At 40.3% G+C, this 27,577-nt stretch overlaps 1 protein-coding gene across 4 annotated transcripts in view; it reads left to right on the top strand.

The window, feature by feature from the left end:
• The window catches only part of ptprua (protein tyrosine phosphatase receptor type Ua), a 230,122-nt gene that overhangs the window by 112,100 nt on the left and 90,445 nt on the right, over positions 1 to 27,577 (top strand). For all 4 annotated transcript variants that reach the window (XM_069175969.1, XM_069175967.1, XM_069175965.1 and 1 more), the window contains exons 4-6: positions 10,950 to 11,031; positions 18,379 to 18,494; positions 22,146 to 22,317. In XM_069175969.1, coding sequence (XP_069032070.1) covers positions 10,950 to 11,031; positions 18,379 to 18,494; positions 22,146 to 22,317 — 370 coding nt within the window. The remainder of the gene's footprint in view (positions 1 to 10,949; positions 11,032 to 18,378; positions 18,495 to 22,145; positions 22,318 to 27,577) is intronic.

Here is a 27,577-nt window from a genome sequence, read left to right as displayed (position 1 = left end):
CGGTTTGATGCCTGTATCATCGCTGCTGCATTATTAGCGCTGTTGTGTAGCTTGTAAGGTTCTGACGACTGGATGCAGCCCTGCCTCACCTCATTACAGCTGATAATTTATCCCCTAATGCGCTCTTTCTTCTTACCAAGCCTGTCGCCTCCCTCACACACACACACACACACACACACACACACACACACACACACACACACACACACACACACACACACACACACACACACACACACACACACACACATACATACATCCCACACCACAACCTGCTGTTAATGAGAAGGCAATGGCTGGTGTAAGGGATTGTGGGAGCGTGGGTCCGCCAAACAGTCAATTGACCTCAATTCGGCGCGACCCTCCGTGCGGGGGAGCAGTGCGGGTGTTTGCTTCCATAACCTTGGTGCACTCAGAGCCCCATCTCAATAAATCAAGAGCCAGTTAATGAGATTAGAGGGCCTCGCGGATCAATGAGGACAGCCTGCGCTTTACCATCCTCAGCTCTCCTGTCCTGAGCGCCTCTCGCAAACAGCCAAACTGATTTAAAGTAATGATTTTCTTCCCCTTTCTGTGGGGATGTTAGAAGTTTGCCTGCCACACACTGCAGCAGAGGCGGAGGAGGTGGAGGTGGGAGGGGGGCTCTCGGAGGGACAAGCTGAGGTGTACAATCAAACAAGTCTCGGCCCAGACGGGGAGTTTGCTCAGCGCCCGCAGTGTTTACCGTTCGGGCAGGCGTGCATACGCAATGTAATCTACTACCCTGCTGATGTATGTCCAAGCTGCCTGAGTGATGAGAAGTCCTCCCACCAGGCATGTAGACACAGGACAGATTGCTGTATTTGTCCGATAAACGGGGATGATCGGCAGCAGGTAATGAAGCAGGAAGGATGAGTGAAGAGGCTAAAACAAAGGAACAAAGTTTGTGTGTCTGCGGTGTGAACTGGGACAGGAGTGAGGCCCGAGTGAGGTGTGTCCCCCTCCTCTTTTTATTTTGCTCCGGGAGGACTCCCCCTCTCTCTCATCACCAGCTCCTACCAATACGACTTAAAGCTGAGCAGAGGCCCCACAGGGCTCCACTCATCCATCCTCCCAGAGCCATCGATAACGATCACTGTCCGGCACTGCCAGCCAGCAGATCATCCCCCGCAGGCCACAGCTCCACACAGGGAGAGGACGAGCACTTCAGAGGGCTCAGAGTGTGTGTGAGCAGCTGCTGGTGGCAGAAGTGGTTCAGATTAAATGAAAAAAAAATAAAAAATACTCCCAGTAATCATGGAGCGTCAACAACAACCCCCCCCCCCCCCTTCCCCAAGGAAAGACAGACTGCTTCAGAGATATGTTGGACTATGATCAGAGGTGTTCTCGGCCTTTAGCACTCAGGCTTTTTCTGATAGGCTATGAGATTTTAAAATTTACAGCCAATGGTTCTGGATTCCAGATGTCCATTGTTGATACTATGATAGCATATTTTGTGCTTAACATTTGAGTATTTTACTGGTTCATTCAGCAGTTCAGTGATACCAAGGAAGAAAGGCTTCTTCGAAGAAATATCGGTCCGCTCAGAGGCAGCAAAACTTAAATGCACGAGCTATAGTAGCAATCATGTCAGGACATTGACCAATGTTTTGGTTTATTGTCCAACTTAATCATCAAAGGGGCCCTGCAGTGATTTAGGATTGTGCTTTTGTGAAGTCCCAGGAACTCTCGAGAGACACATTAAAAAACAAAGTTAAAACTGTTGCAACAGAGGTCGAGATATTCAACTGACTTATTCAAACCTCCAAAATCATTGATCTTATTTTCCTTGTAATATGACCGTAATATCCCCATGTCCATATGTATATGTCTCCAGTTTGTTGCAGAGCTTTTGATACAAGTGTAACTCGTCTGTTTACAAAGGTTTAATGTTCATCTCAAATGATAAACAAACTGACATGTATGCCTTCATTTGGTGGAATTCCTCTTTAAGTGAAAAACAGCCCTTTTTGCCACTTTCAAGTGTAAACAGATTATTCTGGGTTAGTTAGCACCAGTGCCAGCTTTGTTGTGACAACAGGTGAACATAAATTAGCTGCTTCCATTGTGTTCTTTTACCAAGTGGAACCAGATAGAGAAGAAAACAGTGTCGCTCCTGTAGAAGTATATGCATTGATTGGGTTATTATACTGTAATGTTATTAAAACGGATGTTGTTTCCCCCCCCTTTAACAACCATGACATGATGTAGCATGAGCTCTAATTGCTTGATGCCAATGTTTAGCATCCTCTCCTCACACTGTTCATCAGATCAGAGGGGGCCAAATTATTTCCTATGAAGAGTCAAAAATGTAAATTTATTTTGCAGAAATTATTTTGCAGAAATTATTGTCTAAAACAGTCCGTTTTTTTTCTTAGTTTTATTTATTGTGTCGATGTCTCGTCTTGACTGTCAGCACAAAGTCAGTGACACACAAACAGCACATGAGCGTCAGCAGGAGAGACACACAATATACCATCATTCTTCAGAGATAAGAGGCCTGTGGAATTTAATAGGGAAACTTAACACTTTACAGCACTGAAGAGAGCCATGTAGAGGAAGAAGCTTGAGCTTGCTGTGGAGGGCCAAAACAACAAAAGGCCCCAAATTCAGTTGCTCTGGTCAAGACTGACAGCCAGTGGTGTATTGTGCTTAATAGAGTTTGAGGCAAATATTCTATTTCTATACTCTACTACTTTTCATTGATGATTTTGATTAGCTATTAGATTCTGATTAATAAAACAATATAAACCACAATCAAATTAGTATTTATTCTTGTTTAAATTCAATTTCTAAATAAGAGGGGGAAATCCACGCTACAATGTCCCACCTTTAACAGCGGCTTTACAACTAACGTGATGTACGCAATTGTAACAATACAATACTTCAATTCTGTGTTTTTTTTCTGCAGGATGAGTTTTACATTTGGTACTCTAACATACATTTTCATGCTTTTACTTTTTTCAGTGCAAGTCTTGTAATTGTAGCAGAGTGTTTCTACACTGTGATACTTTTACTTAGTACTTCTTCCAACATGCTGCGTTCACTGAGTTGGAGACATCAGACTTGTTCATTTGACCATGAATGATATGTACAGTATCTGCATCTCTGTGATGCAACCAGTCACTAATAAATCCTCTTGGTTTCCACTTTGTTTTTCTGCTGAATGACCTTAGTTTAACTTGTTTCTGTTCTATCACACCGTTCACACAGTAAAAACTACTTTCAGAGTTTGAAATGTGGGAGTAGTTTGGCTTGTTTGACGTATCCTTTATATTTAGTTTTCATCTCTCAGGCATCTTGTCAAACACATTTTGATAATGCAAAATAGTCTTAAATTAGCACGTCGTCGCCTCGTAGCTTGCAGAAGGCAGACTCCAGCTGTAATTTGCATTGAAAAGAGTTGGTAGCAGAGTTGTCACGGCAGAACTTGTACTGACAGTCGGATTAGATCAGCTTGTGTCATTTGACTGAGTTCACGACCCTCCATGTAACCTGCAATGGACGTGCATCTGACACTGCTTGACTTTGGTGACGAGACTTTGTGGACTGAACTGGAGACTGTCTCATCTGTAATGGACAGAGAAATGTGTTCGGACTGCGTCACTCCTTCACTGTCAACTTGGTTTCTGGAAGTACAAAAATGGGCTCTTTTGGAAAAGCTGGTTTCTCTCCTTTGATTTACTTTTGTACTCTTTTGGGATTCTTCTTTCATTGACCAATTTGCTCTCTTTATTTATTAGTTCTATAGTTCATCTTACAGTTCAGTCCCCATCTCGCTCATCTTTCTCTTTTGCTTACTTATATTATTGCTTTCTCCTACTAACCCATCACCTTACTTCTGGCCCAATGTATCTGTGTGAATATGGGTCTGGACACCCTTCATAGAGAATTGTTTGCAGTCATTTCATCCTACTGGGTGTAGACCTCATGGTCAATTTGAACCAATCAGCTTGCGCCAAAACCATCTGCCTCAGCATGCTTTTCTAAGTACAGCATATTTATTAAATTGTTTTAATGAACGCTAGCAGCGTGTCGAGGTGCTGACTGTTAATTCTGCACTGAACGCTAAATGCTCGGCTATTTTTTCCAGTCATAAAGCATTGAAAAATATCAACGCTGCGCTCGTCACTGTCACCAGCTGTACAATCACAATGAAAGAGGTTAACACGGTTAACTACCGACACTGCTCGCTGGTTGGCCCTCCCTTCAGAGTGGCTGTGCAAACACTAATAGGAGCCGAGTTCCCAGACTGTATTCACAACTATGAAAACTGAAGCTGTGAGCGACAGTCGGCTCAGCCAGGCTCGTTTATTTCAGCCAGGGAATCAAATGAAACCGGTAACTTTAGTTTCCATGAAGCGCCACCACTCAGTTTTTTATTTAAGATTTAATTTACATAACATTATATAATAATTAAACTTTAATTATAGATGACCTTTCTAAAGCAGGGTTTGCAAAATAGTACAGATGAGAAATAATCTCCCAACATTTCTCATGACAGCCACTCAGTGTGTTTACTACCTCTCTACGGTAGATTTTATTGGCAGCGGTGGAGTCCGCCATCAGATTTCTTACCTCTTGTAAGCCCAATGGACTCTGCAAATTCTGCAGAATGTAACCCGGCAGAGTTTTATCTCAATGAAAACAGCCTCACTGTTCACACTGCACTGTATTCACTTCCTGCTGATTGAAACAGAACATCATGTCTCTGCTGCTTCACATTAAAGGCGAGAGGCTGATGAAACGGGGAGGCTTTTATTTTGAAGCACTCAAAGGAGTCACAATGCAATGTATCTGTGAGCGCAGTTAGCTCTAACCACAACTGTTCATTTAAACTTCATCTGCAACACAAGACAGTGGCCGTTAATGGAGCTTTGCAGTAGTTCAGGCAGGCACGGACTCTTTCACGGGTCCTTTTCCCGTCCAGTCAAACAAAGGCTTCAGTCCAGGAATGTTCTGTGTCACGCCTGCTCAGACTGTTCTCGAGCATTACATCTGGAGCAGATTCACCACCAAAGAAAATGCATGTCTTTCATAAATGGTTAAATTTGACGTAGTGTCCTGACTAAAATGGATTTATTTTATCTGAATATCAACTGTAGACTAAAAAGGCTTAAATTTGACAACGTTTAGCTCAAATAATTGAATATGTCATCGATTTTGTAATTCTCTGCCAGAACTATATTCCGTTTAACATTTAGAGGTTTATTTAGGAAATAAAATACAATTCATTAGTTTTGATGGATGAATACAAAAAAATCAAAACCAATTTAATTGTGGACACTTTTTTGATGGATGTCTCTATGGCCAGTGAAGGGCAGCCTACCACTCTGGCTAAAACTCTGCCACCAATGTGTCACAGTTTTTTTTTTCGGTTTTTTTTCTGTAATGTATATGAGGAAGTAAATATTAAAATAATTACATTTTTATGATTAAATTGTTGGAAATAGTAGCACACACGCACACGCACACACACAGATAGTTTTCAACCCTTCAGAGGACGTTGCAGTGTCTTATAACTATCATTTCCTGGAGATTTATATTTACCTGACCCTGAACTCAACCTTAAACCAAGTCTTCGCAATCAAGTTTAATGATTCTCATTATAGCAGTTGCTGTTTGTCGAGGTGAGTCTCGACAATGTGACACGTTAAAGTACACACACACACATGCACACTTGAACATATGCTGTCTTATCCCGCAGCACAACCAACATGGATCAATCGTGTCGGTCTCATTCTAGCTGAATAAATCAATTGACAGGACATTGTTGCAATTTTTGTTCAACACATTCCTCAAAGAAATGCATGTAGGTGGTAAAATTAATTAAACTTCTCATGAAGATTGATGGTGTCCATGTAACAGTTGAGAGCTTTATCATTAGTGCGCACGCATAAATAATTTCTGCCGTGCTGTAATGAAAACTAAAAATATTAATTGCGGTTCAAATCTTGTTTTTATTACAATCCAGTATACAGCTCACGCTCCTGGTGTAATGTATTCACTGCGAGGCCTCCTGGGATGCAGTATGGATTTTGTTACTCTACACTATCAATTCTCCAGCATTAGATTTTATGAGGCAAACACGCTGCTGAAGGAGATGCATGTTCAAATTCTTGCATGTTTTTGGACATCAAATGGAAGTATCCAGCTGCATCTGTCTCCTTAACTGTCTACACTTGCGCGTTACACTCGCTGCAGAGCTTGCTGTCTGATTTGGATTTGTTTCTCGTGTCATTTCCTTTGCTTGCTGCCGATGACACGGTGCCCCTTCCAGGGAGACGGCACCCTGCTGCTCGCAGTAAACCAAACCTTTATTCACACTTCACATATTGTGCCTTTGCACTGTTATTTTCCTTTTTTTGCCCATTTTCATCACAACAAAAGCCTGAGAGAGGATGAGAAAATGACATCACCTTGAACTGGATATTCTCAATTGGAAAAATCCATCTCGTCTATTGTTTGCAGAAATATATTTTTCCTCCATGCCTACTTGTGTGAGTATTGGAAAAGGGTGAAACTTTGCTATCAAATATTAAAGATGCTATCAGGCCTCGTCATGATAAACAATATCAGTGTGGCTTAAGCTTCCACTCCTCCCATCTCCTCCTCCGAGAGGTGTTCCTCCACTCCGTCTTTTTTCTACGTTCATGCATCTTTTATACCTTCATATATACATCATCTTACCGAGTTCCTCAAAAGTCAATGCAGTGCAGAGTAAGAGAGCACGTGCAAATAGACCAAATGAAGAAAACATCACCAAATTGAGAAACAGTTGAGAAACTTGAATTCACAGTACATACGCTGCCTAACAGCAAGTGCTGCAAACACAGACAACACAACCAAATATAGACTTTTTTTTCCCTGTGTTTCTATATCTTTTTATGTTGTTACTTATACTTATGTTAAGCTTCTGTATTTGGTGGAGTTGTCAATCAAATACAGAACACTCAACATAAAAAAAACACACACCGCGACTACAGAAAACTCGACCAAAAATAAAAGACTGTAAATGAAAAATGGACGAAGCTTCTGTGACGTCATCCAAACGTTTCCTGGAAATCGGTTTTGAAGCTCAGTTCCGGGTGTCTCCGACCATCGCCATCTTGGCAGAACCTGATTTTGCCTTACCTCTGAACAATCCAAAAATGATCAAAAGGTGGTGCATGGATGTTGCTGAGGCGGGCCAAATGAAGCCTGGCTGCTGAAACCTGTAGACACCTAGCCAACTGTGAAAACAGCTACCTGTCACTCAAATAGCCTCATTAATTATGCATAACTTTAGGGCCTTTTTACAATTTAGATAGGAGAGTGTTATGAACATTTGTCCTTGCACAGATGCCATGAATGGGAAAATTAGCTATAAAAACCAAAACAGTTTTGTATACCAGATATGTTTATTTCTGCTGTACAGTTCGGCATTTTAATATGGAGGTCTGTGGGGATTGACTCGCTTTTGCAGCCCGGCTTTAGTGGCCATTGGAGGAACTGCAGTTTAGTGTTGGTCTGTGTTGGCTTTGTTTTTCAGCCCCGGAGGTTGCCGCTTGATAAAAAAAAAAGTGTTACAAACACAGAAAGCTCAACCAAATTGAAAAAGCACCACAAATAACAGAAATCATAATCACATTATGAAACATGTTCTAATTCAGTCAACACAGTTAAATACAGAACCCTGTCACAAATACAAAACCCACAACACAGTATAAATACATTCTCTTATATACGCCCCCAAGTTAGAACACATATCCAATGATTCATGTTTGATTTAGGTTTAACACTTTGATTGCACAAGTCACATGTTACTGCACATACTCTTCCTATTATACACTTTTTGAATAGCAGCTGCATGTAGTGAACATGATAGCATGAGCTAAGTTAAATTGCGTACCTGGGCATGTTCATCAGTTTCTAGTGACCTTTGAAACTTTGGACTGTGACTGTTTCTCTAATCTTTGCAACATGTTTGGGCGTAGTTATTGTTGTTGTCGTCGCCATTTTAGATTTGCATTTACAACTGTGAAAGATGTTGCCTCCATTGATTGTCCTTTGTCTATTTGCATGAGTGTGTGTTTTATTTCAAGCAGTCGTGTGTTGTAGTTTATAAGTGAGGGCAGATGCGGAGGAGCTTAATGGTGGCTCAAAGCAGCGAGCTGAGTGAATCGATGGTGGTGGGTGCGTTGACGCGGGATGAATTGAAGAGTTAATCGGTCAGATGTCTCTAATGGCTCGACATAGGAATGAAAAATACACATAAATTAGTGGAAAGCCGTAGTCTGTATCCATCTGCCAAATCCTTTTGTGGTATTGATTGGCCCGAGGCACTTAGAGCCTGATATATTGTCAACATTGCAATCTATTGCCCGTCTGAGCGCATGGTCACAGTCTGACTTCCACTGGGCTTTGGCATAGATAACTAGCGGTCGTAAGAGTGGGTGAAACCCCGTGACTGCCAAACACTCACTCATGTCTGATGCGGTATACATTTCCAGCCTTTATCTTACCGACTGTTAACGCTCTCAGCCCTCAAGTTCAGAGTTTGTTTTGCTGCAGTAAAAGGTGAAGAGTTGCTCGTAGAGCGAACGATTTGGGTTCTGCTGACTATAATTACTACTCGGAAACCCAGAATGACTTTGTTGCACGCCGTGTGGCCTCCCGATTCACTTTAAGTCTCTGCGTGTGCCTGGCTCATTTAGATGAGGGATTGAATATTTAGGCTGTGTTTAAGGACTCCTGCAGCTGCTGTATGGATTTAATAAACAGGGCAGTAGGGAGAGAGAGGGATTTATTCATGCGTCATGCACTGTAAGGCTCGATAAGGTAGAATCTTTTTACATTTACACCAAATGTAATCAAACAGCCCCACGACGCTGAGCATTCGGGCTTATTTGTTCACATAGTGTGCTGTTTGGCAAAATTAAACTTGGCAAAATAAAGTGATTCTTGATGTTTCTGTAAAGTTGCACAAATTTGCAATTACACTTGTAGACAACTCCTCCAGGTGTAAGTGCTTTTCCACTGAGTAATCACCTAAATGTGTTTATGTGTGTACACTCATCTGTGACAGTAGAAGTCACTCGGAGGTGATGCATCCTATTCACAAATGAAATGATTAAGATTGACTGAACCATTTGAAGGGTTGTTTTGAGTTCTCACATTGATTTTGGAGCGGCAAAGTTTATGTTAGCTTAGCAGGCAATTTTTTTCACGATATCTACTCTTGGGACTGTATCATCTAACACCAGCTGATCACATTTATTGGTCATGTATGTGCACTTGAGCCAGTGCTGGTTGCAGCTATTGGTTGCCGATCCTGTGTATGAAAGCATATTTGCATGAAGTTGAAGCTTCCCCCCTCGTTGTACTGCTGGGTATACTGTATGTGACCACGAGTATGTTAACTCAGAGGTCCGCTTGCTTGCTTTTTTCTGGCCTTTCAGCCGCATGTTATGGTCTTTGTCAGTGAATTTACTTTTATTTTGTTACAAAAACTGTTCCTCGTAAAGATTAAAGTCACATGCTCAAATCTGGTGGTAGATGACCAAATATGCACAAGAAGCCCGTGAAATAGAGGCTCCATAGTTCAATCTAACACAGCAGGTTAACAAAGTGCAGTGCCAGAGATGCTGTATTAACGTCTTCAGAAAAAATAAACAAATAAGCAAATAAACCCTATAACCAGGGCTGGTTATCAAACTATGCTAGTTTTATGGGTCCAACTGAATTGCTTTAATCCTAACTGGTACATCGCTGGTATTCAACCTTGGTAAACTAATACAGTGTATATCACATGTAAGCTCTAGAGTGTCTTGGTTTCACCTTTGGTAAATTCAAAATTTTAATGAACTCTTTTCAAATAATTTTGTTTTATTCTTTTTTTTATTATTTTTTTATGCACATTTGTCTGGGCTTCATGTGCTGCAGTAACTGAGCACTGGAGGCTTCTTCGTGCCCAGCCGGCTAGCTCTCTTTACCAATACCTCGCATGTAAGTCCTTAAGGGAACGTAGGTAAATTATAGTTTCTACAGAGCTGTACTGTACCATACGGTTGTAGGGTTGGGATTTGGTTTGGTCAGGGTCTGGTTTGTGATTCTCATATGGGCGATATGAACTGAGTTTTATTTAGACAAGTGGTTAGTTTCATTGCCAGAAAATTGGACTGCAAACATAGACTCCATATAAAAATGGACACAGCTAGGTGTGACGTCACCCAATGATTTGCATTGGAGCTGGTTTTAAGCCCAGAGTTGCAGCTTGGCATTTTTGGAGCCAGCGTGCAGTGACCACGAGTGGCATTGCACTTGAATGTACTTCTCTGTCGTCTTCAAGGTTCAAGCCCTGATTACAAATGCGTATTCCTGTGTCTACGATCGACTATACATTGGTAATATAGATTTACCTGTACAGTATATCTGCTATACTGCACACAACTGTGTTCAGCCTTTCATTCAGAAGTGTTCAGGCCATTGTCTGTGCAGATATTGGTATATCTGACTCCTCTGATACTGTAGCTCACCTGTATAAGCCGTTTGACCTTTTAGTACAAACTAGTGGCTGTATACAGCTCATTTAATTTTTATTCTGATGGGTTTATACTAAATCCTGGCATTCCTTTGCTGCTGTTTTAAAGAGCTGAAAAGGTTTTGCTAATAACTAAATCTATTATGGCTGTGATTTCATGTTTCGTGTGAAAAATACCACACAACAGAACTGACACAATCCTGATGACAGTTTAAGGCCGGATAAAACTTTACATTTCAGCTTTCTTTTAAATTGAATTTACCGTGGGATTAATGAAAAAAAGAAGCTGTGCATCTCTGTTCTTGACAGGTCTTTGAACCCTCTCCCCTTAATTTCCTACTCTGTCGATCTACTTGCCACCTGAGATGTAATAGACTGTAGTCATTTAATTTATCCATTGTCTCCACAGGTCATCTTTGAAGCGACTGTTTCCGAGGAGCGACAGGGCTACATTGCCTTGGACGACATTGTGCTGCTCAATTACCCCTGTTGTAAGTACCCACTTCTGCACTGCTCATAGCCTTCCTACTGACCTTTACTGAGCCCAGTAGTCCGGCTGAATAATGGAAGCGCAGGTCAGGAAGCTCAACGGTTTCCCGGAGGTGATTTAAGACTATGATGCAATTTTGTTGACAGGGGGGCAATGGAGGCACATATACCGGGCACTTGCCCAAGTGTCTGAGCCACAAGTGCACAGCGGGAGGCGTCTCTTTTGTCCTGGCAGAACAGCTGACCTTTTCGTCTGATCGCTATGCTCCCAGCCGGGTGCTTTTAAAGCTAATGTGATGTTACACATGTTGTGAGGAAAAGGACAGGGTTTGTACTTTGATCCTCTGTGGGACTCTTTTTCTTCGGCATCAATGGGATATCAGGGGGCTGGAGATTTATGTGTGGTGCCAGACATTAGGTTCTGTTCTGTTAAATTTGCCATTATACCCCCCACAGTTTTTGGTACAAAGGCTCTGTGTAGATGTTGTTCTCATCATAACAGACTCTTGTCTGTCACAGCTGAAAGATGATTCGCTCTTCAGGACACCGTATCCTGGAAATCCTGGAAGTAGAGGTCATTGCAAAAGCTCCAGTGACCCATGCTAACTTCCAAAAAAGATAACATGAAGCCAAGACAGCAGAATATCCCATCTCAGCGTGATGCAGAATAGTTGATCCATGCCTCACCTCCAGACTATATTACTGTTATTCCTTGATCATTGAAAAACCTGCCGTTGATCCAAAATGCTGCAGCAAGAGTACTGACAGGATGTAACAAGAGAGATCCTGTTTTAGCTTCTCTTCATTGGCTTTCTGTTAAATCAAGAATAGAATTTAAAATGTTCCTGCTGACTTACAAAGCTCTTTATGACCAGGCTCCATCTTATCTCAGAGATCTTATAGAACCACATCATCCTGACAGAGTACTTCTCTCTCAGTATGCTGGTCTACTTGTGGTTCCTAGAGCTTCCAGAAGTAGAATGGGAGGCAGAGCTTCAGTTTTCAGGCTCCTCTCCTGTGGAACCAACTCCCAGTTTGGGCAGACACCCTCTCTAGCTTTAAGATTAAGCTCAAAACATTCCTTTTTCATAAAGCTTATAGTTACCACGCTTTAGTCATGCTGCTGTAGTCTGTGGTTACTACTTAAATAAAACAAAACAAAAATTGATGTTTTTAATTTTGATGTTATTTCCTTGCTGTGTTGTTTTCTTATTGTAAAGGGTTTTGAGACCATGTTGCATGGTGATGTTACACTTAGATTACAGATTACATAATGATTCTATAATAGGTCAATAGGTCTATAATAGTGTCTGCAATAGGTCTAAGTATAATGTAAGGTTTAGATTAGATTCCCTTCGTGTTTTTGTTTGTTTGCCATAACTGTTAGTCATTGACAGTTTAGCGTGCTAAATTAGTAGATCATGGTGGTCAAATTTCAATTTCATTGGCCTTTCCACAAATGGAATCTTTCAAACAAAACTAAATTTGTGTTGCTTCAGACAATGTTTTGGTATATCACTGCTTAATTGTGTTGCATCTTGTGGTTTTATGGCCCACCAACCCTGATCTCATCAACCCTGTTGGGAGGACCAGCATTAAACTTTATCACATTGCCAGAAACACGACTCTAAATGAATGCTGATATTAATCATGTCGGTAGTTTGTTTAAAAAGGCAATTATTTGCTAACACACTGCCATACTAGCTATTTAATACAGTATGTTTTTTTTTTAGCTTGTCTCCCTAAGAAATTAGTTCACGGTGCTTTAAATGCAGTTATTCATCAACCACCGGCTCCGTCAATCCAAAAATACTGACATTTACGCTGCTGTTGTAAAAACTAGTATTTCTGTAGTTCTGTATCTCTACTGCTAAGATCCACACTGGCTTTCGATGAGAATGGAAATATTGTTTTTTAGCTGCATAAATGTGGGAAAATGTTAATGAATGATAATTTAGGGTATTTACGAGCTCATGAAATTCAGATATCCTTTCCTGGCGCTACTGCAAAAATCAGGCAGGCCGCATATTATAAATCATTGAATCCTCACTGGGATACAGACAGAGGAACTAAAATAACCCTTTCTAAAATCAGCATCAGCTTTTTTTTTTTTTTCTTCTAACCGAAGCTCAAAAAGTTTACCCCTTGCCCTCCGTCACCCTTTCCTCTGTGGAGAAGGATGTGTTTCCACGGTGATTAGGGATGGGAGTTGGGGTAGGTAAGTTCAGGTGCAGATGGTACTGGGACCCCCACATACCTGCTAGACCACATTGGGGGACACTCTTACTACCATTACCTGATTTAAATGTGTGGACCATAAACACATAAATCATAAAGCACAATTAAGTCAACGAAGCATCTACAGACTCATTTACTCACACACAAACACAAGCCAAGAACACATAAACGCATGCAAATGCACAGTCAAGTATTCTTTTGCACCGGTCGGAGCAGTCAACCTTACCGACCCTTAAAACACACACACACGCACGCACGCACGCACACACGCACACATGCACACACGCACACACACACACACACACACACACACACACACACACACACACACAGACGCACACACACACACACGCACACAGAGATGTAAGTAAACATTAGTAAGCTGGCACAAATTTCCCTGCAGGCCATAAGAATAATGGTATTCCTCTTTGGGAAAGATTCAACTCACTGCTGCTCAGTTTGCATTCCCACTCACTTGACATTTGTGTTTCCCGCCGGAGCCCATGTCTTTATTCTGAACACGTGTTTTAGTCAAGACCAATCTCTCCTGCATCATGAATAACAGGCAGCATACTTAATGTAAAGAACCAATTTCTCAGACAGTCGGAATACATTTGAGACTCAATTTACCTTGCCTCTATTTACGTTTAACAGTATTAATTAAGGCTTGGCAGGTCACATATCCACCCTTCCGGGCTTTTATATTTTGAATCAAATTTGTTCAGTAACTATAAATGTAATTTCCTCATCCTCAAATGACTTTTCCTATAATTGGGGCTGTGCACGTTCGTTTTTTAGAGGTGACTTGAAAGTTTATTCTTGTTTCCTCCAGACAAAATACACAGATTGGCACCATGACAAACATTCATAGCGTGTCTACTTTGATAGTCAGCATTCTTTTAAGGTCGGCTATCTTTACATATGTGGTACAGTATAAGTGTGGAATGAGTTGATTGGAGAAATGCGCCTCAGGTAGTAACTCTCACTGTGCTTGCTGGAGCAATGAGCCATGTGTAAAATGTGAGATGCACTTTCTATCCTCCCATTCCCAGATGTTGTTGTTAGGTGTACATTCTGGGGAAACCAAGCATGACGATGCTGGAATTTAATTTTGTCTATCGCATGCGTAGCCTGTAGAAACATATCCAGTGTACAGCGCCGCCGGATTTGCTTGTAGTCAGTGTCTTTTACTTATTATTTTTTCATAAAATGATATCATTTTGTTTCAGCATACTGTGGCTCACCAATGAATATTTCATAAGTGTGTTTCTTTATTATATTTTATGTGCCGGTTCTGTTGCTTATTCTCATTGTTAAAAAGCTATGCAGGAGACGGTGGTCTGACTGGAAACCTAAAAGTTAATGCATGTTTGGACAAAAATGATAAATGCTGCAACTTGTTCTTGTCTTTTTTATGCTACACCAAAATATTTACTGACAACCAGTTGCAGATCAAAATAATCAGTGTTAAACATTGCTGGATTAATGGGTTGTTATATCTATCTTTAATGACATAGATATGTCATTGTATGTTATATAACACTCAAATACACAAATATTTGTAGCCTATTAGTTGGAGATGGAGTAAGCTACTTAGGCCCTATTTGTTATTCATTAGCTAACTTTATTAGTTTTTTAGCTGCATTTGGGAGAAAACATTTCCAGATGAAAACATGAGGCAGACGTTACAAAATTAAACAAAATGTAAATCTTTATTCTTAGTTACAGCAAAACATTAGCTGCTGTGTCTGCTAGATAGTTGTAGCATCATAGACTAGCCAGTGACTTAATAGTAGGTACCTGTTAGGATTCAATTTTAAACTAGAAATGCTAACTATAAAACAATAATTTGTTTAGCACTTTACTTGTAATTTTGCGGTTATGTTTATTTATGGTTGTTATTTAAATAAAGTAAATGGGAGGTTTAATAGTTCTGTAGCCTCATGCTCATTCAGACATTTTTTATTCCTGTTAAAAACACAACTCATTTTGGTGAGAAACAAGCAATTTGTGTTTTTTGGCTAAAAAAAAAAAATGCAAATTTGGTCGTGCTATGTATTAACACCAAATCAACGTTAGCTACTCTTAACCTGACAAAATGCTATGGTAAGCATGATCACATGGTAAGCATGATCACATGGTAAGCATGATCACATGGTAAGCGGACATCACAATTGTAAATTTGTATGCCTCTATAGAGAAAAACATTACCGTCCATAACTGCTAGTTAGCATGAAATGATGTTTGCCAGTAACTAAACATAATCTAAATTTAATTTGTAAGTTGTGGGACAGAACACTTTATCCCAATTGAAATTGTTGTTTTTTTATGGTGCATAAACATTATTCATGTAATTTAAATTTGGGGGTTTTATTGTTCTGGGTAATTGGGTCAGAATAATTTTTAATGCCTGACAAAAATATGAGCAACTGTGATAGAAACATAGACTCTCCATGTGTGTCTGATTGTATGTTAGCACGACATACTCCTCTATTTTCAGTTAAACTTGAATCCTAATTATATACATTAACAATGATAAAGCTGTGCTAACTTCAAACATTATGCAAATGCTGAGGAGTTAAAAGTGCTTTAAATTCCAGTTGACTTGTTTGAATCAGTGAAGACCAACACTTCAGTTAAAATGATTCATGTGGAGTTTGACATAATGCCCAGAAAAGCATTTGTGAACTTGCCAAGTACCACTTCAAATTCAGAGCTTAATTGCTCTACTGTTAAAACATGATGCTTTATAGCATTCTTAACAGCAGGACATTTTCTCTCAAGGTATTTTGACACAGTAAAAGGCGCAGGTATAAATAATGAAATGAACAATTAATTTTTGTTTTAGCTGCTTCAGTTTCCAGGTTCTGGGATTGTTCATGCTGGCTCACTGTCACAGCTTTCTACAACGGGAACAGAACAGAGACATTGTTAAGATTATTAGTTACACTGCTGCATTTCCTACTTTTGCTTGTCAAAATATTTTTTGTGAATACGATTCACTGTGATCTCTCTGATCCACTTTCAGTTACGAAACTTTAACAGTATTTTAAAGCGCAACACTGTATATTTCTGTGGGATTTATGGGGAGCTGATTTCAACAAAAAAGTGTAGTAGCATCAGTGCTTGTTAATATCAAAGCAGTGCCTTTATTCTGCATTGCAGTAACACAAATCTTAATGTCAGACTGATGTAATAATGAGAAACATACATATTGTATATATAAATATAGCTTCTTTACAGCCTCTAGCTCTGCTACTTGCTTATTGATCAGCAAAGAGCTGAAAATGACAGCCGTCTCGCCACAAAGTAGCAGCAGATCTAAACCACAAATCAGAATTGGTAGAACTGACATGCAGAGAAACAGACTCGAAGACGAGAAACAAATGTTATAAATGTATATCAGATTATGAAAATGATCAGATATTTTTGGGATAATCCAAACTACGTTCTTTCCCTTTGGGGATTTTGACTTTTAGAGGTGCTGTGATAATTTGAGCAAGCATTTGCCAGTTTATTAGGTACACCAAGATAAAACAAATGCAGTTCAGTGAAACTATCCTCCTTTCATGAAGGTTGTAATGTTCAGTTTTTATTTATAGAGGATGTAGTACAACTGTATTCTATTATACATAGATGGTACTGCTAATTAGCCTATCCTCACTGATATGATGTACATTGAATGGGCACATTTTAGAAACATATCTGTATAACACAGCAGCAACATCAATTAGAACCTCAAAAATGTTAATAATGTTACAGTTCTTTTGTTTTAGACTGCATTTGTTTAATCCGGGCGCATCCAATAAAATTAAATCATGCTATTCTAATAATATAGCAATGTGTCAACAATAAGAAACCTCAGCAAGGTTTCCATCTAAATAAAGTGATATATTAACCAAAATTTAAGAAAATCAGCAAAAGAAAACGCAAAATTCCTCCTTTCATCCATTGCTGGTATGTGATTATAAATTGTTGTTGTGATAAACAGCTGGTGGTGCTAATCCTACAATTAGGTGCCATTAAGTATGTTTCCATTGGCATTGGTGCAATTTATTAATAAGCCAAACTTCCCCCTCAGAATGCATGCAGCATGAACATGTTTTGAAATAATATGAATACATTTATTTTGGAAGTTTTGACTCTTTGGTTTAACTGCAAATTGAAAGTGTTCCCAAACACAGGTGGATGATAATGCACGTAATGCTGACCTCACAGTAGTTAAAACGAGTTTTGTAAATGTTTAATGAGGAAGGCAATACATTCAACCTCTCTGTCAACCTCTCTGTCCCATTAAATGTGTTACAAGATAGCTTAAAAAAATGACATGAAAATATGGGACCGTTTCTTAAAGGATGACAAAGTTGATGTATTACCAGCCTGCAGACCTCCATATGGTGCTTCACACATGACAGAAAACAAATGTAATGCTGCTTTTTTGTATATTTGCAGAGACAGGTGTGATTTACTGTTGGGGTGGATTATTTAGTCTAATTAGCTTTGTTTTGCATTTTACCTCAACAAGCAGCCGTTTTCATCTGTCATAGAAATAAAGGATTCATTCCGAGTGCAGGATTTGATGCTGCAGAAATGCTTCAGTTTCTCTTTGGTCTTTGACAAACTTAGCAGTGTGTGTTTGTGTGGCTTTGTGGGAGTAAAAAAAAAAAAAATCTGTTTTAATACGTTTTTTAGTCTCTTGTGCAGCCTTATGATCTGCATTAGCTTAATACAAGTGGAAACATCTGCTAACGGGGGTGAAATTATTCAACTTGATTTATTATTTTTTTAAAGGACTTAAAACGAAGCCCAGAAAAAACAAATACAGATATTTAAAATGGGCATTTTAATATTGATGACGTGTTGAGAAAACTGATTGTGCTGTATGCATGCACTCATGTTTGTGAGGCTCTAACTAGATCTGAGGGTGCAGTTATTGTAAAGGCTCTGAATAAATTACACTTCACATCTGTGCGTTTAATATATTTAGACAGCGATGCTCAGCTCCAGATGTGCCACTTTCATCACTGCGTCTTACTGTGTGTGTGTGTGTGTGTGTGTGTGTGTGTGTGTGTGTGTGTGTGTGTGTGTGTGTGTGTGTCCTCCTTCCTCAGACAAGGTGCCTCATTTCTCTCGGCTGGGTGACGTGGAGGTGAACGCTGGGCAGAATGCCTCATTCCAGTGCGTCGCCACGGGCAAAGTTTCGGAGAGTGAGCCTTTCCTCCTGGAGGTGAGAACGAGAGAGCGAGGCTGTTTGTTTTCTTTTTTATTTATTGACTGTGCTCAAACGGTTGAGCCCACATCTCCACCACCGGATAATGACAGGGATTGGAGACTGTAGGACGAAGGAGAAGCCACACAAAAGATAAAACAAGAAAAACGTTTTACGTGTTTGGCATTTAGCTGACAGTCTCCTCCAGAAGAGCTTACAGTCGTTACATTTACATGTCTTATTCAGGCTGCCGTTTAGTATGAGTCTAACCCAGTAAAGAGAATAGTCCTGTCCTCAGATAAAATGTTCCAGCAGCCATACAGTCTGACAAACATGGAGTTATCAGTGACCAGCTATTAATTCAGGCCAAAGCCAAAATGCTCCCAGTAGTATTCAGTTCGTACTGCTCACTGTGCTGCTTTTGGACTCAACAAAATGTCTGGAATGCCACACTTTGCATTTTCTGGAGTTTAGTAACATTTTAAGTTCTGTATTTTGAACTCGTTGCAGCAGAGTGTGACACCTCCTCCAGCAGCACCCAACCAACTCCCACCCTCCCAGTCCGACCTCCACATCACGGGCTGTTGACATATGGCGAGCAATATGACATGATTAGTGTAGTAAGCATCACTGTTCTCTGCTGGTGAAGAAGCTCAGATACCAAAGAAAAAGCTCCAGTTTTATTTCCCTGGCCCTAGTTTCTGTGGTTGTCATTGGCATGCAGCGAGCAGCAAGTCAAAAACCATCATAAGCGCAGACTGCAGCGGTTACTGTAAGTGTGACGATAATTAAATAACTCCAACAACAACGGCGGCAGTGGCAGAGTTAGCACACAACCTACGTCATATGATGGTCAATGCTGATTGGTTAAAGGCTGCTCCAATAGTTTCAAAATGAACCCGAGGTCTGCATCAATTAAGATGCAACGACTGTAAACAATTAAAGCGTCACCAGACCCATACATTCACACAGTGAAATTGGGTCTGGAAATACCAGACTAAACACTGCTGCAATGTCAGCAAAATCATCGTCAGTCAGAGCTTAATCAATGAGTTTGATGAACTCGTAGCATTACATTCATTTAACGTATTACTTCAGAACACTTAAAGCCACACAAACTAAAAAAAAATTAAAGTTGAATTAAATTAGCTTTTTTAAGTTTGTGTCCATTGTTGAGCCAAAACATTATGACCACCTTGGACAAATATGGTTTTAGTCTCCGCATGCCGTAAAACATCCAACCTGCCAAAGCCAGGACCCTACTAGACCTCTGAAGGAGTGCTGTGGTACTGTATCTGGTCCAAAGGCACCCGCAGCACATGTTCTAAGTCCTGTAAGATGCAAAGTGGAGCCCCTGTGGGTCAGACTTGTTCCAACACATCTCCCAACAGCCTGTCACTGGTTCATTGTTTGTCCGTCTTTGGATCACTGCTGACTGGAAGCACCCAACACGCCTCACCGGAGGTCGTCTTGTCATGACCATTTGGTTCTTGTCAAAGTTGCTGAGGTCTTCAGATTCCTCCCACAGCGACAACACCAAGCTACCTAATTATCTAATATATCCTAGACCTTGACATATACCATTGTGATGACTTGTTTTATATTTTACAATACCGTACTAAGTGTTTTGGAGCCAAACCCAAGAAAGAATCAGGCACAAAGGCAACTCTGTTTGACTCATCTTTTTATAAATAATCTTGTATTCTACATGTTCCTCAACCTCACTGGAAGTACAATACAGCTCTGTTATTATCCGAGAATGTCTCCTGACAAAGAACGGAAGTCACCTCAGTTGTTAAAGAAAGTGGGAGCCATTATCTTAACCATGGGCATAATACTAGCAATAATAGTGTTATTTAGTGTTGTTGAATAATGCAGTAAGTTTGTGACTCTGAGTTTGTCTTTTAATGGTTGCCTTGTTGCAGGGAAACGAGTCATTTGAGGGTTTGGGAGATTATTAAGTTTGCACTTCTGCTTTTGAAGCTTTTTGATTGTGATGGCATTTAGTTTACTAAAGCCCCTTAAGTCATTTCTCTTATGCTTCAACTGAAAATAGTTTCAATTTTCCTCGTTTGAATATGAGCTAATATTAGTCTTCAAAAATCCATCCCTGAATGCCTCCACTCTTCCTCTGGCCTTGAAGCCTGCACATCTAAGTGCTTTTGAAATGATGGCAGCAGGGAGAAGGCGCTTTGCAAATGAGATCTCGGTATACTTGGTGATCCATCCCTTGTGTTTCCACATGATTTTACCCCCCCCCCCCCTTCTCTGAATTGAAGCCTTTGAAGATCATCGGCATGTGAAAGAACCATTTTTTCACACACACTCACACTCACACTGAGAAAAATACAAACAAGCAATACAAGACTTGTCTTGTTGATTTGACAGTAGCTTCGGTGAACTTCACAGCCGAAGTTCACATTTGCTTCAACTCCTCCCTACTTTTCTGATTTAGGAAAGGAAAAAAAAAACAGCTGGTAACAGCAGAAAATAGAGATATGTCACAAACCATTACCACCTTCTGTTCCTCCATTTGTTGTTCGGGGGTCTGTTTGATCATCAGCTAAGAGTCTGCTAATTGCAGCTTTCCCTTGATCTCTCTGGCGCAGTGGAGGTCCTCCCTGGATCAGTCTGAAGCTATTTTCCTCCACTTTTTCTTCTATTTAGGTAGTAGAAACGCATTGTTAGCATAATATTTCTTAATCAATTAGCATCATATTTTCTCGGCTGTGCTCCAGCTCAAGATCAGCAGTCTTAGATGCTATTTAGCATCCTTTAACATCAACGTGGTTGGAGTCCAAACCTGCATTAGGGTTACAATGTAGTGCAGGGCCCTCTGCCAGACAGGAAGACTGGCAGCACGCCTGGCAAACTGTAGCATTTATTTAACCTGAAAGCCTGCAGGTTGGCTTTAAAATGAATGTAAAAATATCAGAAAATGTGCACGCTTTACTTTAGAAAGTTACTTCAAACCAATGCAAACAGTGTTAAAAACAACAAAAAAAAGAAGTTTAAAAAGTCCTTGGAGATTACATAAAAGAAGATTACAGATGCTATTGATACCAAAGTTGAAATGAGCTGTAATCTGTAGCTTCAGGCAGTCAGCCACTGTACATCTAATTTCATATTTCCTACCAGCAGTGCATTTCCCCTCCTATCCTCCTAAACCAATTCAAACATGCAGTTGTCAAACCCACTTACTTGTGAAAAGTGTGAGCAGGCGACAGCTTACATAATAATCTGCTTATTCTGGGATAGCGCTGTATATATTGTATCTAGCACCTGGAACAGCTCATTTGGAGCGCTGGCCTCTGATTTCCTGTTTCCACCGGTTGAGCCGATTGCCAGTGTGCCTGCAGCTCTGACACATTAGCATGGCGAGAGATGAGGAGATGTCAGCTCGAGCCCCGGTGCCAGAGACAACAACCCGGGAGGCCTGTGTCACCAGCCTCTCGAGAGCACGCTATTGTTACCGGTGACATTTATCACGTATTTATTATCTCGCCCTCCCATGTAGCTAATTCCAACCCTCCTTTGTCTTCCTGTCTGCTTCTCAGCCCGTCGCCCATTTTTAATCACTTGGACAGACTTCAGGTAAACACGTGGGGTTGGGTCGGTGTGCTTACAGCTGATTTCTCTCTCTCTGTGTGGTCTTTGTCTGGCGGTCAGCGGAGAAACGGCGTGGTGCTGGACACGTCTCTGCTGTCTCGGCTGAGCCACAAGCGGCTGATGGCGACATTTCAGGTGGAGGCGCAGCGTGGGGAGCAGGACCTCTACCGCTGCGTCACCCTTTCCACCAGAGGCGCCTCAGTCTCCAACTTTGGAGAACTCATCGTCAGAGGTAAGAACAGTTTCATGTCTTGGCCTGTTTTCTATTAATGTGGCTGTTGCGGCTCTATGAGTCATGCTAACTTTACACTCTCCATTTTGGCTGTAGAGATTTAGCAGCACAAACCAGTGTATACTGGGCAGAGAGTGAGCTTTCCAACATGTGGTTTTGAGTCTGACCGCAAATACATGCTGATATTAGCCACCTGAAAAGTCTGTTGTAGTAACTGCACGTGTGGATCCACCCTGGTTTGTTTATTTGTGTTAAACTGACCCTCTGGAAACCCAACAGACAAAATCCAATGGAGGATTAGCCTGTGGACCATTATGAGGATGGTCTCAAGTCATTTCAGTTTGTTGGTCAGACCTATTTGTTGGAACCAAAGTGGACAGGTAAGGAGCGAAATGAAATGGAAGACAAAACACACAGGATGCAGGCCGAAAGACAACAGGACGTCCAGAAAGACCAGTGGAAACTGTTTGTGTTCCTCTGCTCACAATTTCCATCTCTCCATGGATGAGCCTAAAACCAGAGCTACAACAAATACATTTGAGGTGTTGCCATCTTGGAGATGGCGTTTCCCATCCCCAAAATGAAATGGAAGAGAAGACCAAGACGAGCTGCACCAAACACTCAGTTTGTCATACGAAAAGTAAAAGCTGTTACTACAAGTGATTCACCCGGTATCACACTAAAGCGTGTAATACGTCCATCAGTCCACTAGCAGACACTGTGTCAGTGTGACGGTTTGCTTCGCCTACGTGTGAAAAGACACACACATGGTTTAAGCACCAAAAACTGCTTTGGGGTCAGGAAAAGTTACTTAACGAATGCAACGTAACATAAATCTCTTGTGTGATGGAAGTAACTTGCATACGTTTTTTAAAGATGCTGTAGAGTAGAAATAAAAATGAGTTTTAAGTTAATCACACCACAGAAGTATGGGTTGTTAACTACCCATCCAAATTTGAATGAAAAAAAAACACAGACAAGTTTGTTAAATTAGGCTTTGAAATAATGAGAAATCATCAGTCTTCTCTGCTCTGAGACTGAGGGGGCGTGTCCTGAAGGAGCTGAAGCTCCGCCCCCTCTCTGGAGGGTGTTCAGTGTTGTGTATGACAGTCCTGTGGCTGCAGTTCTTTTCCCCACTAAGCGGTCCGTCTGACATCCAACCTCTCGGTGACTTCATGCATGATGTCCCGCTGGTCCTCTGTCTCTCTGGTGGACGGAGCAGCCTGCTTTATGAAAACACAATAGAATCAGAATTTATTTGTCCAATGAGTGAAACATACAGATGCATATAAATGAAGCTTGTCCCCCTGAGCTGTAACACAGGAGTCAAACTGGACACCAGAGACAGCAGACAGTGAGTCTCCAACTACTTCTAACCACCTGCATTACAATAGTGGAGATAATAAGAGAGGAGGAGTTGATTTAGTTCTGTAACGACTGCAACATGAACAACGCTGCATTATATCACATGTTAATTCATTACATCACATGTCAATTCATTATATCACATGTTAATTCATTACATCACATGTTAATTCATTACATCACATGTTAATTCATTACATCACATGTTAATTCATTATATCACGTCAATTAATTACATCACATGTTAATTCATTACATCACATGTTAATTCATTACATCACATGTTAATTCATTATATCACATGTCAATTCATTACATCACATGTTAATTCATTACATCACATGCTAATTCATTACATCACATGTTAATTCATCATATCATATGTTAATTCATTACATCACATGTTAATTCATTACATCACATGTTAATTCATTACATCACATGTTAATTCATTACATCACATGTCAATTCAAACTTTGAACCTGCTCAGGTCGAGCCGACAGTCTTTCTCTTCCACTGATGTCCCTCCTCTTCCCCCTCCTCCTCCTCCCCCTCCTCCTTGTCCTGTAGCAGCTGGCTGATGTACAATAACTATCTGACTACAGTAGGAGTAGAACTGAAGTCCAGTGGGACGACCTCTTATGCAAATGAGCTCCAGGCTTTTATAGCGTTTCACCGTGTGAGAGGAGGAGCCATGCAGAAGGTTATAGAAACCGTCTGTGATCTGACGTAGATAGGTTGTTGTGACGTAGATAGGTTGTTGTGACGTAGATAGGTTGTTGTGACGTAGATAGGTTGTTGTGACGTAGATAGTTCGGGTTTTCGCGCTGCCATAAAAAACCTGAGCTGAAGACGGATGAGAAACTGTTTAACGGTCTAACTCCACATCAGTGCGACAAAGTTTTCAAACTGCACATGCTTTCAACAACTCATTTCACACATATATAATGTACTGAGAAGCAAATCTTGGAATTTACTTTACAGCATCTTTAAATGTGCTTGTATTTAAATGTGCTTGTAAATTTGGAATTTGAGCAGGTCATTACAGTTCGAATGTTAATTATGCTTGAATAAAAAGTGACAGCCCTACTCTACTATCAAGGTTTAGAGTGCAAAGTTAACATGACCCACAGAGCAAAATATGCTAAATGAATTGGAAAAACATTAGTTTGAAATAAACCAGAATTATCCTTTAAGTATGAAACTGTTGTGAGAATATGTTAAGTGGCTGGTGCCAGCTATTGTCACTGGGAAGCAGCTACAGAGAGCTGACATTATGATGCCCAGGCTCGTCTCTGTGCCATTAGCTTCAGTAATTCAATGCAATCTCTCATTGATTGTTTCTTTTATTGGTCTTCATAAGAAATGAAGCGTGCTGCCATATTCCAGAATACATTGACATCCACTACAAGACCTCTAAGAAGAAGCAGTAAAACTTTTTGTGATTTTAACAGAATTACAAATTTGCTTTGTGAGAACAGACAAATCTTCCAGTTCCCATGAAAACGACCTCCAATCAGCTTGTGCATCATTTTAACCTGGTTTCATCCATAAAACTCACCAACGTTTTCTCGGCTTTCTGCCATCTTATTACCTGCTGAAGCATCGACTCCTCTTTGTCTTGCTGCTACTGCAGGAATGTCTGAACCATAAAATAAATTCCAAACTGTAAAATACACTGCTGCCAGGGTTCTCACAACAACCAGAAAATAGGACTGGATTTCTCCTTTCTTGGCCTCCTTGCACCGGCTACCTGCAAACTTCAGAGTTATCTTCAAATGTTTATGACTTGTTTGTGAAGCATGGACCACATCTTCTCTCTTTTTCTACACTCTGACCTGTAGCTGGAGATCTGCTGACACTGCCAGGTTCACACTTTGTGTGTGTGTGTGTGTGTGTGTGTGTGTGTGTGTGTGTGTGTGTGTGTGTGTGTGTGTGTGTGTGTGTGTGTGTGTGTGTGTGTGTGTCAGTGTATGTGTGTGTGTGTGTGTGTGTGTGTGTGTGTGTGTGTGTAGAGGGGGTTGAAACAGCCTTAGTCATGTATTATTCTTTAAGTACTGTACTATTCTAAGTATTATTCTTATATATAAGCCTTTAACTATTCCTGACATTGGCTTCTAATTGTGTTATTCTGGTTTATGATTTTTTTTTTCTTGTTTTCAAGTAGCTATATATTTTCTCTTCTTATATATTTTATTAGCTTTTATTATTATGATTATCATTATGTTATGCGCACTCAACTAGCTCCAGAGCTCAACTATTCTGTCAAGCTGTGATGATGGCCTGTGAACAACCAGGGCCTGTGGGAAAATGTGTTCATTGGAGGCCATTAAAACTATACCGCAAAACTGTTCCGTAATGGCCTGCTTTGCTTGTTTCAAGCCACATCTGGGTTTAGTTTTTTTTTTAATTATTATTTTAGTTTACCATAGCCATGATTTGTGACACACATCTAAGCTGTGGAGGAGCCCGATTCATTTATCCACTGCAGCACAAACCTGCTGGAACAATTAAATAATTCGGGTCTGAAACGTCGTGATCAGGTCGAGCCTGATGGTTTACGTTGTAAATTACAAACGCGAGTGTTCAGACATTTATGAATGTCAAAATTTTCACAAATTTAATTTTTTGAAATGCCTGTTGCTCCGACTCGTCTTTCTTTGTCTTTCTGCACGTGTTCACCCGTCATGAATGTCAGCCATCAGCAGTATAAGCTCAAGTTAAAGAAAACAAAAAGGAAAAAGTTAATTTGTGTAATTTGCTGATTCATGGTTGCTCGGTTGCACGTTAACAGCTGGTTCATTCTGATTGGTTGCTGTGAGGTCAGGACTGTGCTGCTGATCTCCCTCACTTATTGAACATATTTGAAATGCCTTAAATCCTCCAAACTTTGCCTGCCAACTGGTTCCTATGCTCTTAAAAGGGGGTCAGCAAATGTTTCAAGGAAACAACTGGTACCATGGTAACACTGAACGTGGCTGAACACACAGGACATAAATACTGGGCAGTGGGAAACCGCTATCCCGGCTTGTTCTGTATGTGTTTAAAATATTTGCCTGACAGGAGTCTTGAACTCCTGCCAAATGCCAAACCAGTCAAACAGGTTCTAAAAGAAATACAAATTGGAAGTGAGATGAAGAAAAGGAAAACAAAACAACACTTGAAACAGAAGTATCACTAAATACACAGTGGAAGGTATGTAGAGCCACATATTTGGTGACGTGCTCTTACATTTGGAGGGAGTTTAAATGGAGGGTAATATAATTTCTGAAGCTTCAGACAAGAAAGTAGAGACCACAAATCCGCTACCATATTTTTTGGTCATGTCCAAAGTTACCAAATTATTGAATGACATTATTTGATTCCCATTAAAGAGGTTTTAAGTTACAACCCCATTTTTGTTTTTGTTTTACACAACTTTTTCCAGTCTTTTGTTGACCCTGTCCAATCTTTTTAAAATGTGTTGCTGGCATCAAATTCAAAATAAGAATATATTTTCATAAAACAAATTATTCCTTAACGTTTTGATGGTTTTAGTCACAGACTTCAGAATTCTGCTTATGAAGCCTCTTCTTTGTGCCTTAAAAACTTTTGCTTGTGAATTCGACCTGTTATTTTCAGCTGTCACTCTTACATTTATTGTTCTGCGTGGGTTAAACAAACAAAACACACTACCTGTTAATTAGCTTTTGAAGTTTTTTGAAGGTTTTGAAAAGAAACAACATTGATATCATGCTCTCTTAAAGAAAGCATCTTCGTCTATTTTCAAAGATGCAGAGTTTTTTTTCTTCCTTCATGTCTCAATAAATCATGCCATAAAAAGCTCTGTTGGCAGGTGCAGTCGCTGTGCAATATATCAGTCAACAACCCTCCATCCGTGCACACAAACAGTTCC

This window comes from Embiotoca jacksoni, unplaced genomic scaffold (genome assembly GCF_022577435.1).
Source record: "Embiotoca jacksoni isolate LCO1_2020_lvr unplaced genomic scaffold, fEmbJac1.0.p SCAF_7, whole genome shotgun sequence".
Classification (NCBI taxonomy): domain Eukaryota; kingdom Metazoa; phylum Chordata; class Actinopteri; family Embiotocidae; genus Embiotoca; species Embiotoca jacksoni.
The sequence above is the reverse complement of the archived record's forward strand: the minus strand, read 5'-3'. Positions and strand labels throughout refer to the sequence as shown.